Here is a 16614-nt window from a genome sequence, read left to right as displayed (position 1 = left end):
GGGGTTGCTAAAGGACGGAAGATGCTGTCCACAACAAGTGTATGGCATGCTGCAGAGATCGGCCCCCCGCCGCGCCGTAGCATCAGCATCAAATCACGCGGAAACGCCGGGACCCTTCCTAATCCTAGACCCAACTAGAACTGGCATAAGATTTATGCTGAGAGTATAAACTAACTATGATTGACTCTTTTTTAGCATTTTTTTTTTTTTAACAAAATGAAGATAAAAGAACAACCCAAACACACACGATACAACGACAGGAACCTCACATACCTTTCACTGAAAATGTGAAATGCCCCTTTATTGACCAACACAGTCGACTGTCCACAGAACTGCGTGGTTGCCGAAATTTGTACATCCAATGCCAATGGCGAATGGCGATGCTGAAGTGATAAGCTGTAACGACTAACAAATCATGTTTCGACTCTAGAGTCTAACGAGTAACGTTAGACCATGTTCGACCACCGGGTGCTGGAGAAGTTGTGTAACGACGATGTAAAAGATTTATTCTAACAATTAGATGGGTTCTTTCGGCTGCAGCTAGTTGCGGTGTTTCCGCTGCATAAAAACCCCGTCACGTCAACTGTCACTCAGCTGCTGATCAACGTCTGCAGCAGTGCAGGAAGCGCCACATACAAGGCTGCCTGCAGAATCGAGTCGACATGTATAATGTATGACAGGATCCTGCATGCTAAGGACGTCAGACAGCTTTCATAGTGTCACAGAACTCCTTCTGTGCATAGTGTTCGTGAAAAGGTCAGGTGGTACGTGGGAACAATCAGCTGACCAGTCGTACGCTGTGGGGCGCAACGGCGCGAGCGAGCAGAAAGCTAACTTGTAAAGGGTATACGGTAGCTCTGCATGCGCGTGCGCCTCTGCGCGGCGCTATCTCTACGTGTTACTATTGCTTGAAGATAACTGAAAGAAGTTAAGTTCATTGCGGAAAGATGGCAGAAGACACCTCCAATATTGTGGCTGAAGTCCGCAAACTCCGAAAGAAATTGCGTCAAATTGAAACATTGGAACGTCTTGATAGACCACTCAACCAAGAAGAAATATTAAAGGTACATTCAACATTGTACTTCTTGTGTGCAGTAAAAGTCAGCCGTCATGTCACTACCAATCTAGGCCTACCATGAAATAACTTTTGAGAAAAGTCTTTCTTGTGTGTGTCAATTGTTCATCGCAGTACGTATTGTTTGTATGCGATTGCGAACTCAGATGATGTCGGTATGAGTATGACTGGTTTAAAGGACAGCCAGCTGCAGCCAGCCAGCCAGCCGGCCGGGCGGGCCGGGCAGCCAGCCGATAGGATCCCTACTAGATAGTCGGCCGTCCGGTATAAGTTATATTGCCTAGAGTACTAACGTTACTCGTTAGTATTTGACTGATCGATAAAATCTACCAAAAATTTGCAGTTAGTACAGTCCGGGAAACCCGCTCATGAGGACCGCTCCCGTGTATGAGGACTGCCTCGCCTCATGAGGCCGAGGACCGCCCCCACGCCTCTCGCGAGCCCCGGGCCCGAGCCCCCTATTCACTTCTTATTTATCTCACATCTGATGTATACATTGTCGCAACTTTGCACGGTGATTTTTTGTTACACACACATGTCCACTATCCATGATGAAAAGAAGAAAAAATCCTGTCTGTTTTTTTTTCTTCAAAAATCGAGTTTTAATCAACCGATGCAGAGCGCCCATCAAAACACGCTGGCGCCCGTGTTTTGATGGGCGCTCTGCATCGGTTGATTAAAACTCGATTTTTGAAAAAAAATTCCTCGTTTTACAGTACTCATGTCTCAATTGACATGATTGACAGTTGATTGAGATGAGGCAAGACCGATCAAACTACTTGTACAAGGGGCCGACCGTATCACAGACCGTACACAGTTAACAAGAGGCCACTGAAGAAAAGGCAGATTTGTTTGTCTAAGATGAGGCATGAAAAGAGGAATAGGATAGGATAATGCACTTCACATCGTTCAGACTGTACAACGGTAGATCTAGGTGTCCATCTTGTTGGGGATAAAGTATAAAATCCTAGACTGGGGACTGTGTCTGGCTTCATAGAATCCCCTGATACCGATGTGTCTAGGGAGGAGAGCTGTAAATGTCAAAATATTATATAAAAAAAAAAATGTTTTTGTCTCTAAGTCAGTCCGGGAAATCTGCTCATGAGGGAGACTCCGTCTCACAAGGCACTCTCCCTCTCATGAGGATCTCTAGGGTACTCGAGAGGCTCCCTCCCTGCAGTGCTCATGACACCTCCTTTTCACTTCTAATCCATCTCACATCAGTCACAAAATCGCATTGTGATTTTTTATTTTCCGTTACACATGTCCACTCTCCATAATGAGAAGAAGAAAAAAATTGATCTATTGTTTTAGAAAAAAATTGAGTTTGAGTTAAAACAGGTTGATAGATTGCTTGTTTGAAGCAATTTGGCATCAAAATTTTCGCTCATTAAATGTTCTAAAAGATCATGGGGGGGGGGGGAGGGGGTAATGCTCATTTGAAACATACAACTGTAGGATTTACAACCTGATACACCATCTCTGAAAAGTACACACTTTGTAAACCCCTTAAATACCCAGTGGGCTATCAACAACAATAAAAACAAGTAAGAAAGAAATTTAGAACAGTAAAACATGAATTAACAATGTGTGAGCTACTTGATTGAAGATGAGATGCATTGTACTTTCTTGTCCTTTGCTGAAGGTGTCAAAGAAGAGGTCCCTACGTGTTCTAATCCGAGAGAAACTCAAGGAGTTACAGGCTGATGTGAACACTCCAGAGAAGTCTGCCAGTGCACCGGAACATTCTACAGCACATAGCGAGCCTTCGGCATCTCATCGACCAACAGTAACAGCGGAATCGGACAGGGAAGAGAGCCGGACAGGAGCAGAGGAAGCTGGAGTTACGATGAAGAGATCCCATGATGGTGATGCAGCGGTGGTGAAAAGACAGGAAGGGGGCAGATTCAAGGAGAGCACTGGGGAAGAACTCACAACCAAGAGGCCGAGGGAGGAGAGACACCCACCAAACCAGCAAGCTGAAAGCACATCAGCATCACCTGTTACAGGCCCGACAGGTAGTAAGCATTTATCTACAGCATACTGTTCCCAGTACATTGTCTGTGTATAATTTCTGTACTTCTGAAATGTTGGGAATTTTGTGAAGGGGAATTGCTGCACGATATTTTAATGTTACTTACAAACGAGGAGGATAGGTCCCAGAATTAATAGTTGACATTCCCTCATTTTGTCGGTTTCCAATGAGCGTGTGACAATAAACTTGCCATTTCCCTGAAAGTATACGTAGATTCACTGGAATGTAGGGGAATAAACAGTTTTCTGGCCTATAACTTTGTTGCCCCAACCATCCATCTCACACTTGCCTGCCCTGCAATAAGTTTCTCACTCCTCACAGGGAAAGTTTAAATATGTGGCACATTCAATGTATGTTGATCAATAATAAACATCAGATGGGAGGCTTGCTAATGCTCATCTGTGTAATGCAAACCTTTTCTTTTTATATTTTATTTTTATGGATGATGATATCTACAATACACATGATTATATCAATACAAATAACAGTTTTCTTTTTGTTTTTTTTTTTTACTTTCAGTGTTCTAAAAAAACATATCCATTGAAATCTCTAGATATATTCTGTCATCAGTTTCAGATATGTAGATGTCAGTAAAATTCAAGATTTTTTCACCCTTGACCAAACTTTGTGCAAAAATGCTCAAAATGATGCCTTTTAGGACCATCTTCCATGACAAATACAAAGGAATTCTAAAACTATTTTCAAGTATTAAAATGTTATAATACTAGTAGGCATTTGTATGAACCAAACTGCACAATATTTGTAATCCCCATTTGACATTGCTCCTTCACAGTTCCTCCGAACCTGTTGAGAAACTTACACTGTAGCGTAGCATCTCTATAAATTTACAGCTCCATGAGTTTACCTGCTGGGTACTTGATTATAAGATAGAAACTCCATTGCTAACTGAGTAGTACAGTACATGTTCTGCATACCTTTTTGCTGTGAATGCTGATAGCTCCTCAGAGGCCCCCACCAAAAGGGAAATCAGACTTGACCAAGCAGAGAGAGCGTTGGGTAACGTACAGGTTCTCGGTGCGAGATGTGGAAGGACACAATGATCTGATCTCCAGCGTTCACTGCAAGGATGGCATCATTCTCTCTGGCAGGTACATAGGGATCAAGCGACTGTTTTAGCTGATATTTTTCTGATTATCAGAAGGAGTATTATAGGCCGATAACGTTTTTGGCAAGTCAGTAAGAAAATATCTCTTATCGAATAATGTTTAAGCTATTCTCAACAAATCCTTTATTAGAAAATGATAGTATATAACATTACTTCTGTAAAAATGGCAAAAATGTAAATTGTTGAAAGAACTGGCCTTGGCTAGCCTGCTTGCTATTGCTAGTTCTTTTTTACCAACTGTTCAGTGTAATGAAATAAAGATATTATTCAGAGGGTGAAGGCTCAGGTTTGAATTTCTTCAGTTTGTCTCCCTCTACAAATGAAATTTTGTTAAGATCGCAACTGCTGATCTGTAAATTAACAAACATGTCGGAAAAAAAGGAACCAGTGGGACTTGAACCTGTCATCTACTGCTTTCCGGGCAGCGACACTACCACCAGGCTGTCCCTGGTTGACGGCAGTGACACGATGAACGTGGAACAAATACCCAAGCTCCGAGATTCCGACATCAGATCAGCAGTTGCGATCTTAACAAATTTTCATTTGTAGAGGTAGACAAACTGAAGAAACACAAACCTGTACAGTGTAATGTTCTTTAATTTTTTACTATTTCATGTTTGTTGTCGATGTTTGCTTGGGAAATGAATTGAATTTCATTCATTCATTCATTTCATTTCGTAACTTTGGTGATCCTATGTGACCCATAAAGCAGGGTTAGAAACACTTCGGCTCAAATGACACATTGAAGTGGATGACATCCCCACGACAATATAAAAAGGAACATAAATGTAAGAAAGTTTATGCACGTGCATTGTACAATGTAGCCTTATGTGTGAAGGCTAGCATTGCTGTTTATTGTCTTAACCCTAATCAGACTGGGGGGGCGGAATCCGCCCCCCCTCGACGTTTCGCGCAATATCTTCGCAGCGCGATAAGCTCCCGCCGCGATGTTTCATGACTTTTTCTTTCAAGTATCGCTCAACTTTTGAGACCAAAATTGTTGCGCCCGTGCGCACCGTTTTGACACGAAGCCTGTTCGAAAAAAATTTGTCAACCCCAAAATTGCTCCAAAACGTGATTTTGTGTACAAATCCAATGCAAATTGTGTTTTTTCAATTAATTCACATAAAAATTCATATCTTGACTTAGAATGGACGAAATTAATTGATTTTAGCATAATAAAGCTTCGAAAAATGTCTGTGACAAATTTTGGCCAAAAAACAAACAAAAACAAAAGGTCGAAATACATAAGAAATTCAAAAAACAATCAAATACATAAGAAATTAATTTCGATACAGATTTTTTTTTATCCTATGTCTCAGAAGAATGATACAAGAAACATTTTTAAAAGAAATTAGCTTAATTAGAGCATTAATAAGTGATTTAGAGCCCCAAACTGATTTTATGCATAAATTACAATAACTAATTAATATAAAATATAAGAAAAATTTTTTGGAGAAAGCAACCATACATTTTGATAGTATACGTCACGGACGTCGCGTGTGCCGATTTTCGGCACGATCACGCATTCCATAGGCGAGATCTGAAGGGGGGGCGGAATCCGCCCCCCAAGATATAGCATAGCCAAAAAAGCCCAGCCTGATTAGGGTTAATCTGATCATTCCAACAGTGTTTTGTTTGTTACTACAGTGTATGTTTTCTTCTTTAGTACTTCCTTACACTCAGCAGCAGTGGAGATACTGGTATAGTGGTTGATGTGCTCGATTCTTGATGACAGGATCTTTGATTCAGATCTCATCAAATGACTGCCCCTGTTCAGCATCTATAGATAATTGTACACATTACTGTTCCTCTGTTGTGGATATTTAAGTAAATCAATATGTTTTGCCTTGAGCATCATAATGTGTTGAAATCTCAGCTGTGTGACTGGAGTTTTTAAAGTACAATGCAAAATGTCAAGAAGCACTTTCAGTCCGTCCCCATTAGCCAGAGCAAAATAATCATGTTGTAATGTGAAAAAAAAAAAGGGAGAAAATAGATTGAGATGTGGTATAATGTCAAATCACCTTCTCAACACCAATCAACCTTTGTTAAATTCCAACTCTCTATTTAAAACTTTCAACCATCAGTCGGGACACAACCGTGAAAGCCTGGGATCTGAGCACAGGAGCGGAAATATGTAATCTTGGTGGACATAGTGGTGCAGTGACTTCTGTCTATCTCCTGTCCAGGGAAGAAAGCAAATCTTTAGGTAAGTCTTTAGGGTTTTCTTTTTCAACATCAAAATATGGTACACATACTTGTCACAGCTGAATGATATTTTATATGAGAAGAAAAAAAATGTAAGGGATAAGATTGAAGCTACCTGGAATCTGTGTAAAGATTCGCTTTACTAAAAAGGTCTTTAAAAAAGGCATAGTAAACTTATTTTCTTTTGGTAATATAAGGAATTTAAAAGCTACAGCGTGTACATATACAAAGGGTCGGTATTCATTCAATTTGGCATTACTTCAGAGTGTATCTAGTTTAGATATAAAGTAGTAACTAGTTGTACAGTTAAACCTCTATTATCCGGCCTCCCTTTATCCGGATCTCTCTATTATACGGATGCAATCTCGCCGTGATTAAAAAAAAAATAATAATTATGGGAGGAAAGGGGGATTCCCAACTCCTTGAGAACTCCTACACAAACACACATTACTTCCAACATGATTAACATGCATTACATCAAATTTCCTTCCATATTGCTTACCCTCAGACATTTTAACATCCCCAAACATCCCCAAATGTAACAATGAAAAGGTTGCAGTATACACATTACTACATGTGGTACTACAATGGGCTACATCAGTACATGTGTATGTATTAAAGCACTGAGTCTCCCGTATCCGGCCAAATCCCTTATCCGGATGAGCCCCGGTCCCGACTTGTCCGGATACGAGAGGTTCAACTGTACTTCATTTTGCATTTTTTATTTCATTTGGAGTGAGAGTTAATAGCCATAAATTGAAATGATTTCGGAGACTGTTGAAAGTACAGTGTAGCAGAGGACTTGAGTGTCACGAGTTTGAAAGCAAATGAAAATGGCTTTAAGGTTGCGTTATTTCAAATACTTTGATTTTGTTCCACCAGGGGACCGTTTCATGAAAGTTGTCAGCCCTGACAAGTTGTCAGTCTCTGACAATCACCATGGTAACAGTCAGTGACCAGAGCTTCTCAGCCAATCAAATCCACAGATTTTGCTGAAATTGTCAGAGACTCACAACTTGTCAGTGCTGATGAAATTGATGAAACACCCCCAGGTGTCTCCTGAATGATAATGTCATATCAAAATAAATCAAGATATCGGTACTCCTTGCTTTAGACGTTGGCTTCATCAATGTGTAGTCCTTGACAAAGGCCATGCTACAGTTGGACATGGGCAAGATGCTGTTGTAATAGATACAACCGAAACATGCATTATCATAAAAGAAGAAACAAATTGGTGTGAAATGTAAGCCTGATTTCTGATCATGAATAATTTATTATGTACATTTGATAGTTGCATATCATTTCAACCACAGCCAGTCACTTTGACTTGGATGAGATATCATGTCGGATTGCTCTCAGCTCTTCAATGGACTGCAGTGTTCGGGTGTGGGACCTAGGCTTACACAAGGAGATTTTATCCATTTACACATACAACCCTGTCACTGCTATGGACTTTCTGTGTGCAAATTCCTGCGTAGTGACTGGATCAGGTAAGTCTAGTCTTTACCATATGCCAGTATAAATTGTCACCTTTCAAATTTTTTAGCTTATGTTAAACTCTGTCCTTTCTAAACTGTAATGAGAGCAGTGTTTTGGAATCATTGATGGTAAGGAAAGGAAATACCTCAGAGATACAGTGATTGCCTGCTTTCTTTTCTCCATATACATGTATACACTTTGTAATCATGTGGTTACTTCAATCTGTGATACATGCTATGATGAAGAAATAGAATCCTTACATGTTTTCTGCTACCAGTATGTCCTCCCAGGCCTTCGCTTCCCGGCCTAGTTGGGGTTAAAAGGCAGCTGCCCATTTGTATTGCTTGCCTGACAGTGAGTTTTGGTTACCCTTGGCAAGTGGGTGAGTGGGTTTTGCAGCATCCGGCTTACATGTAAATCATTCTCATTCATTTGTTGTCTCTAGATGGGGGTAAGGTTGAGATGTGGAACATCCAGTCCGGTGCAAATGAGTTTTCTTCGTTGGCTCATGAGGGCAGTGTTACCTGCATCAAGGTAAGAGACAAATGAGTTCTTTTTAAGTTTGTGGCATACTGTAAAAGTGGAAATTCTCACAGTGGGGAAATATTCATGCATTGTGCGCAGCCAGAAAATAGCTAATAAATAAAAAAAGCACAAATATTTTTGCGTAAATTATATACCGCTATGCAATGTTTTGAATAAATGTAAGTAAAAACATGCAAAATTAATCTTCCTTGGTAGAGCTAGAAAAATTACTCATGTGAGAATATTCACTTGTACAGTACAGCCTTTCTGTGCATGTAGAACATGTTGACAAAAAGCATACAATTATACTCATGTAACATACAAAACTGTACATGTGCACCAGATTGTGTATAGTGTACATGTATATCTCGGGTCAGAATAAGTTGCATCACAAAAATAGGTGAGGGCAAGATGGCAGAGAAAAAGAAATGAGTAGTTTTGATGTGTTCTGCAACAAGAGTATAATGAATTTTGCCTTTTTTTTTAATTTCAGAGTTTTGCCCAACAAATGTTCAGCAGTGATAGTGTTATTGTAGACAGTGTATTTGGTCTGACACCTTTGTGCTCTCAAACAGATTCACAAATAATCACTCTTTGCATTGTGTATTTCTTTTTTTTTTTCATTTGAGAAATTACCACAAACAGACCAAAGCAACATACTTGTTTCAGTCTGTGAAAGTTCAATCTTGCCTTTTTATGCCTCCGCTACGAAGTGGCCGGAGGCATTATGTTTTCGGGTCGTCCGTCCGTCCGTATGTCCGTACGTCCGTCCGTCCGTCCGTCCGTACGTCCGTACGTCCGTCCGTCCGTCCGTCCGTCCGTCCCGTTTTGTTTTTGTCGATATCTCAAGAACTGTGTGGTGGTTTTACATCAAACTTGGTATGAGGGTATATCCTTGGGGGATAATACTTTGTGTGGATTTTAGGGTCACAGGGTCAAAGGTCAAAGGTCACAGGTTATTTTGTGAAAAAAAAATGAAATTTCATGTTTTTCTCCATATCTCGCAAATAGTTCAAGGTATCTTCATGGAACTTAGTATATATGCTTGTACCGATGGGCAGTGATTATCTAGGGAATGTGGGGGTCATGGGTCAAAGGTCAGGGGCTCAAAGGTCAAGGTCAACTCCTCAAAATATCACTACTTTCCTTAAAATGCAATATGCCTGAAGGTTTTTTTTTTAACTTGATGTATGGCATGTATTACCCAATATATATTTTTTGGGAAGTTTCTTGCCAAAAGGTCAAAGGTTACAAGGTAAAAGGTCAAGTGAAAGTGCTAAATTGCACTTTTTCCTCCATATCTCGAAAGTAACTCAAGGTATCATCTTGAAACTTACATATTTATGCATGTTCAACCTAACAGTGATTCTATTTGGAACTGTGAGGTCAAAGGTCAAAGGCCAGGTTTAGATAATGCTATTTTCCCATTTGATACTGAAATTATACTTTTTCTCAATACCTTGAAAATTACTCAATGCATAAACTTATAAAAGGGTCAAAAGTCACCTGCACTCTGACGTTTTAATCATTCATCCAATTGAACCTAGTTCTAGGAAAGTGAACATTCAGCACATTTGTGTCAAACCTGTCATTTTAATATTTTGCCAATTGTGTGAAACTTTCATCACACATTGTCAAGACATTGTACTATAGACCTATTAGGAGAACCATGCATTATGGCGGAGGCATATCAGTAGCCGTAGCGATATATCTATTTCCTTATACAACCCAATTTTCACTGCAGACAAGAAATATGATTTTTTTTTGTGTCTTTTCTTTTCTTGCGTGTGTTTGTGAGCTTGTGAATCTGATGTCCTAGTGAATCATGCAATTATGGGTGACAATGAATTTCCGCAGCTAAACTTCAAGTACAGGACACACTGTTTTCTACAGCTGTATGTACTAGTTTTGCCTTGTAATTATACAAATAGTGTACTACGTACTGAACTTACTGAAGCGCCAGATCTGTCTTGGTAGTGAACCAATGTAGTGCGGCTAGGGTAAGGGGGCTATTCGCCCTTTATAGTAACCCATTAAGTCTGATTATTAGTATTTGAAAGAAAGCTACCAAGGTTTTTTTTTTCTCAAACATCATTTAAGGCAATCATAAAACTTGTAGCATTTGAAGTGGGGAGCACTTGAAGGACGTATTCTTTATGTGGGCAACCAGTAAAACGTGTTTATCGAGTGAAATACATCCAGAATTAAAAGTGTTTAATTTGCATTTACCCTTTTTATTCTCAACTACACACTTCATATGCCATTTACAGGATTTTTATTTTGGCAAATTTTGCAAGTCGGGTGCTATTCGTCAAATTTAAAACATGAAAATATTGACGCTGATCCAGAAATGAATATAAAGCACAGGCATACATTTCCATATATTGCTGCACTCCATGATGACAAATTATACAGCTTGTGAAATTGTTGAGAAGTCTGGATTTGTGAAAAATTGGACTTGCTGAATATGTAACACATACTGTATAGAATGAATGATATTTGGGTGTTCTCTCGTAGGTCAAAGGTGAGAAAGTGGTGACAGCTTCTGAAGATGGAGTCATTAAACTCTGGGAACTTAGAGACCAGTCTCTCCATGTCATGTTTGAGTCAGAGAATGTCCACAACCAGTCGGGCGAGGGCGCCCTTGTGCAGAGACCAATCACCTCGCTGGGCATTGCAGGTGACTGTGTGTACTATGGGGACGATGGGACCAACGTTAAGGTCCTTGACTGGAGGAACGGTGAGCTCTTAATTGATGTGTCATTACTCTATCCTCAGTAGTAGTTTCTTTTTCTTCCTGTCACACATTCCATTATATGCAGACTAGCTGTGGATGATCGTGCAAGTACATGTACTGGCATATGTATGAATGTGACCCTGCATCACAAAAGCAACAAAAAGTCACCAGACATGAATTTTTAGTTAAGGGCAGATTCTGAAATAGCAGACTCTAAGCTTTAAAATAATGTGTAACTCAATTCAAATAGACTCTCCTAATCTACCTAAATATTGCAAAGAAAGCACACACTGTTGAAAAGTGTGAACTGAGAAAAAAGCTCTGAAGTACAGGGTCTATTCAAGCGCTTAACCCGTTGAAGACGGTTTGATTTTGCTACAACACGCATTTCCCATAGACACCTGCCCGAGTATACTCGGGACTCGTCCTCAACGGGTTAATCTTTCACCAAGCCGTGCTAGCTGTGCGATGAATGGGACAAGAAACAGGATGTAAACCACAGGAACAACGACAATGAAGGGATTATCAGATTAAGCTGAAAGTGAGCATGCTCTATTAACTCATTCTGTTCGTGATTAATGCCAACTTTCAAAGCAGTAGCTTTATCCTTTCAAAAGCTATCAGTATTGAGAGTTGAACGTGGCGAGCGTGCAAAGGATTTTCAAGATGTGAAGAGCCCTCTATTATTAGACAAAGATGATATCATTTCTTTACAAAAAAGAAAAGGTTGTAGAAAAACTGCTGAAAACACACTTTCCCATTCATTTTATGATCCCAAACATAGGAATAAAGTAGAAGAAGAATAGCTCTTTCAGAAAAATATGAAAAACTGGAGACTGACTTGAGTTGACCCATTTCACCTTTTTTGATTCCTCGCATGAAATCAAGGGGTGTGACTTTTTTTTTGGTTTTGTGATGCACGGTCACATACAAAATGTACAATTCTCGTAGCTGAACATACATGACTATCTGTGGAACTGCTTGTATTTCACCCCTTTTTTCACAATAGGTTGAGAGATTTGGGACAGAATTTGATCAATCTGCACCTAAAGAAAACATGCTTTAAGCCCTGTTTTAACAGCACTTCCAGCAACAATGTCACAGCAACTTTGGGAGAACAAAATTCCTCTAGAATTCCAGTATACCTGGTAACCACAGGAGAGAGCAAGGGGTACATTTTTTACAGACTCACATTGAAAGCCTTACCCAGGTAAGTTTCTATGATCTATGAAGGGGGCTGTGTTTACTGATGCGACTACCCCACCCACCGGCCTGCACTGTGTGTCTGTAAACAAAATGTTGATACAATCAGTGATCAGGGGCCCGTTTCATAAAACTTGTCATCAGTGACAACTGCCACATTTCTATGGCAAATTTGCTCTCAGCCAATCAGATGCAAGGATTTCAGTAGCTTGTCACATCTATGTCAACTTGTCACTGATGACAAGTTTTATGAAACGGGCCCCTGAACTACCCGGTACGTAGAGATCAGTGGTTACAGTCCATGCACGTGATTGCGCACAGTGTACCAATCATTCTCTGTCTGCAATCTTTCCCATGCACATTGAGTGTATCAAAGGAATGGTACTGCAGTTGCATTCTAATAGGAGAGTTGCCAGGGTAGCGTCGCGGTAATGTCGCGGCAGTTACCTTTAGCTGGCCAGTGTAAAATTTGGCACTGGAGGTTACTGTGGCAATGTCCAGGCAACGTTTTGCTACAACTGGTTTAGCAGGCAAGGTGAAAAAAGATTACCGTAACGTTACCCGGATGATGTCATGGTACAATGCAACTCTATAGTTTGAAATGCTCTGTTAAAACAGGGCTTAAAACACAGTATGTTGACGTTGTCTCTCTATCTTTCTTTAACCCACAGCTACTGTGACAAAGCTAAGGAACCATCTTGGAGAGTTTGGGAGCACGGATGCCATGCTGCTCACAGATGATGTCTTTCTCTTCTCCTCTTACGACCTGGATAATGGTGTTGGCTCCATCAACTGTAAGTTGGGAAGATGGAACAGTTCAGACTTAGTCCAGATTTAGTAAATGGAGATAAGGGTGTGTGGGTAATGTGAAGTGCTGTTTTAAATACAGATGCAACATAAATTACAGTGATATTTCAGTTGGTGTTGTTTTGGTTTTACAAAAGAATTAATCCTTTAATTCTCTTTTTTACCTTCCCAATTAACGCTCTGTGATATTTTCACTTAGACAATTGGAAACCAAGAGTTATTCTGTCATATGATTTCTTTTGTTTTGTGTATTTTTTTAAATTTTATTTATTATTATTATTTTTTTCCGCTGCTGTACACTGGGTGCAATATAATGCATGTATTTTGGACCCCTACACAAAGTTGATTCACCGATCCAGTGTTTGGCATTGGGAGCATACGCGTTCAGTCACACTAGCAACTTCTAGTACCAACTAACTGTTAGCAGTCAGTTTACGTTTTTCCACTCCAACCACTAATACTGTACTGAAATGACGACAGGATGAACAATTGTACATACATAATTGGTTTAACACCAGCAACAGTGGCAACAGTTTTCATTCCAACATGTATCAGGGATCATACTCTGCATTTTTGAGTTGTACAGTGCATTCCCGTGAATATAATGACCACAGTTTTACCCAAATTCCTGTTCAGACAAAGTTAAAATTTACGACGCAATATTATCTGCTCTGTGCTTTTTTATTGTTTTTCTTTTGTTCGGTTATAACAAAATTTTCATATAACGAAATAAAACTGGCAATCTCAAGGACCTCATTATAACAGGAGTCCACTGCATTAAGATTTTCTTTTGATCCCTGCTAGCAGAAACAGAAAAAAAAAAAATCCATTAGGAAATGTATGGGAATGTCCATTAACCTATGATATTTCTTTCCCCCCCCCCCCCCCAACTTACCCTCTACACGTACAATGTTTGTCATTTTGACTTGGACAAAGATTCTGCCTGGATCGAAAGCTGAGGCCCCTTTTGATTTCATTTTCTTTTCTTTTTTAAATAGTTTTCTCTTCAGATAATCAATACGTGGGGACGCTCTCTGACCCTGACCTGAGCCGCATTGAGACCATCTCCTGCCCCAACACAGCCAACTCTCACAAGTGTTTCATCACGGGGGGACAGGAGCTCAGGATATGGAGACTCGTGGCTGGACAAAGGTAGTGACTGTAAATGTGAAGCTGTTGCCTCGATTTGTCACTTCCAAACAATGAGCTGTACTTTCAACATTTGTTTTATGATATTTGCAATAATTTGCTGTAATAATACAGTCAAACCTGTTGATGTATAGCAGCCACCGAAGGAAAACCAAAAAAAAAAACCAAAAAACAAAAAGAAGTGGCAGTAATAGGCAGGTGGCCGCTACTGACAGGTTTTTTAACATGCCTTTTTTTTCGGAGGGAATTGTTTGTAGTGGCCATATACAGGATGTGACTGCTATAGACAGGTGGTCGTTAAGACAGGTTTGACTGTAATATATCGTGTTACAGCAGTGAGCTGTACAATTAGCCTTTTGCCTTACAGCACTATTCACTGCATCACTATGAAATAAGAAAGGCATTTCTACAGTTTGTTTTGTTTTGCTTTTTATTTTTGCTCTTTGTTGGTTTTTAATAGATGATGAGGAAATAAAGCTGATTATTAAAAATGACTTTTTTTTTCTTATTCACTCAGCTCACTACTGATTCTGATTACTTTGTCTTTCTGAGTTTGTTTGTTTTTTCCCAAGAAAATGACTAAAAGTTACAAAGTCCCAACAAAGTTGACCCTTTAATTTTTTTGAATGAGAATGTCACCCTTAATTATGGTTTAAAGCAGTAGAGTTGCATATTGTATCTTGGTAGGTACATGCATCTATTTTGTGCTGCCAGTATAAATGGTTCAAAGTAGAGTTGCATATGATGTGTTATCATGGTAAGTGCATATACATCATATTTTGTGTGTAAGCACACAAAATCAAAAGAGTTCTGATGGCATTATACAAATCAAGTAATCATTTCATAGCTCTTTTATTGCACCTACTTTGCTACAATGAGGTAAGGTTGAAATAAAAATTGGAAATGCTAATTGCTGTTAGTTTGTGAAACTTGCCACCAGTGTCAATCATTTCATTATTGAAACCCTTGACAGTGCCGGCGATGCAGTGCACGTGACCTTTGACCCAACTTTCACCCTACCGACAGAAGACTCAGAGGATGACTCCAGCGAATCAGAGCTGAGCAGTGATGAAACGCTATCAAGGGGATCGACACGAGGCTCGCATCGGCGGTCAAGAAGGCGCGGCAGTAGCACTTCTGAGCAGCAGCCGTCATCATGGTATTCATGGTGCTCAATTATCTAGGCTGATTAAAAGACTTCCATCTCCAGTTTGCTTTTGTATCAGACATTTCTAATATCAGCAAATGGGTAGATGTTAACTACAGTACTTGATAAAAGAAAGATGTCGTAATTTCTCATTGAGGAAGTAGATTGGTAGGTCCCATTCACTCGCGCTACTTGTTCCAGAGCGGCTTGTCAACCCATTCAAAACGTGCAGAGAAAGTTGTAGAATTCATGCTAGCCAAAAGTTGCAAGAAATACGCAAAAAATTAATGTGACGCTGAACACTGGCACCAGTCCGATGGTCCCAGACCAGTATAAATCACCGTCAGACTAATAACTTTTTAGGAATTACTTGATTTAGTAGTCTGATATTACAGGTAAAATAACAAAAAATAACATTGTTGGGACCAGTTGAAAAAAAAAAAAAGTATTGGACCAGTAAATTTAAGGTTCAGACCACTAGGAAAAATGGGTTAGCATGCAGCCCTGATTAATGTACCGTGAGCATTTCCGCATTTGTAGTAACTGAATTGCAAATTTGCTTTTTATTCCATCATTTCAAAATGGTCAAGTCCAGCTTACAGGTTCCAGCTTTTCAGTTGAGCTGGCTGTATGCTTAGATGCAGTGCTTGCCCTTGGGTACATGTGTGATGTACTCTCCACCTTTTCTAGTATTCAGCCATATTGACAAATTTATATGTTATGTGGTAATTATTGTCTTCCTTCGTGCATGTGTCCCTACTTTAAAAAAAAAAAGGAGGAAGTTAAATGGTCTTGCCAAACTGATTTGATAATTGATTGCAACACAATGAACAATGAAATTGTAAAGTTGCTCTTAAGCTGCAAAGGTTCAATTTCTGTAATAAGAAACTTGTTTTTTTTGTGTGTTTTTTTTTAGCTTTCTTTGTGGGGCGGGGTAGTAATATAATGTCCACTTAGTAAACAAGTCTACAGCCTTCACTAATCAAATTTCTTAATTGTGACTGCAAGGTTTTTGATATAATGTGTGATAGGTGTGATTGTTTAGCAAAGTACTGCTGAAAGAAGATGAGAGTTTTTGTTTTTTTTTAATTTGATGTTACAATGAGGAAGAAATTTGATG

At 39.6% G+C, this 16614-nt stretch overlaps 1 protein-coding gene across 1 annotated transcript; it reads left to right on the top strand.

The window, feature by feature from the left end:
• The first annotated feature begins 947 nt into the window (after window positions 1-947).
• On the top strand, window positions 948-15531 carry LOC140239178 (uncharacterized). Its single transcript, XM_072319060.1, has 10 exons — window positions 948-1064; window positions 2721-3093; window positions 4069-4219; window positions 6327-6448; window positions 7761-7937; window positions 8372-8460; window positions 10969-11191; window positions 13063-13185; window positions 14197-14353; window positions 15321-15531. Exons 1-10 carry the CDS (start codon window positions 948-950, stop codon window positions 15529-15531), a joined length of 1743 nt encoding a protein of 580 aa, XP_072175161.1.
• The last annotated feature ends 1083 nt before the right edge of the window (window positions 15532-16614 follow it).

This window comes from Diadema setosum, chromosome 15 (genome assembly GCF_964275005.1).
Source record: "Diadema setosum chromosome 15, eeDiaSeto1, whole genome shotgun sequence".
Taxonomy (NCBI): Eukaryota; Metazoa; Echinodermata; class Echinoidea; order Diadematoida; family Diadematidae; genus Diadema; species Diadema setosum.
Note: the sequence above shows the minus strand (reverse complement) of the source record. Positions and strands in the feature narration are given on the sequence as shown.

Bases quoted from the DNA above. Each gene is read 5' to 3' on its own strand.
- LOC140239178 (XM_072319060.1), top strand. From the start codon at position 948: ATGGCAGAAGACACCTCCAATATTGTGGCTGAAGTCCGCAAACTCCGA. The intron at 13,186-14,196 runs GTAAGTTGGGAA...TTTTTTAAATAG, and splicing joins TGGTGTTGGCTCCATCAACT to TTTTCTCTTCAGATAATCAA. The intron at 14,354-15,320 runs GTGACTGTAAAT...AACCCTTGACAG, and splicing joins CTCGTGGCTGGACAAAGGTA to TGCCGGCGATGCAGTGCACG.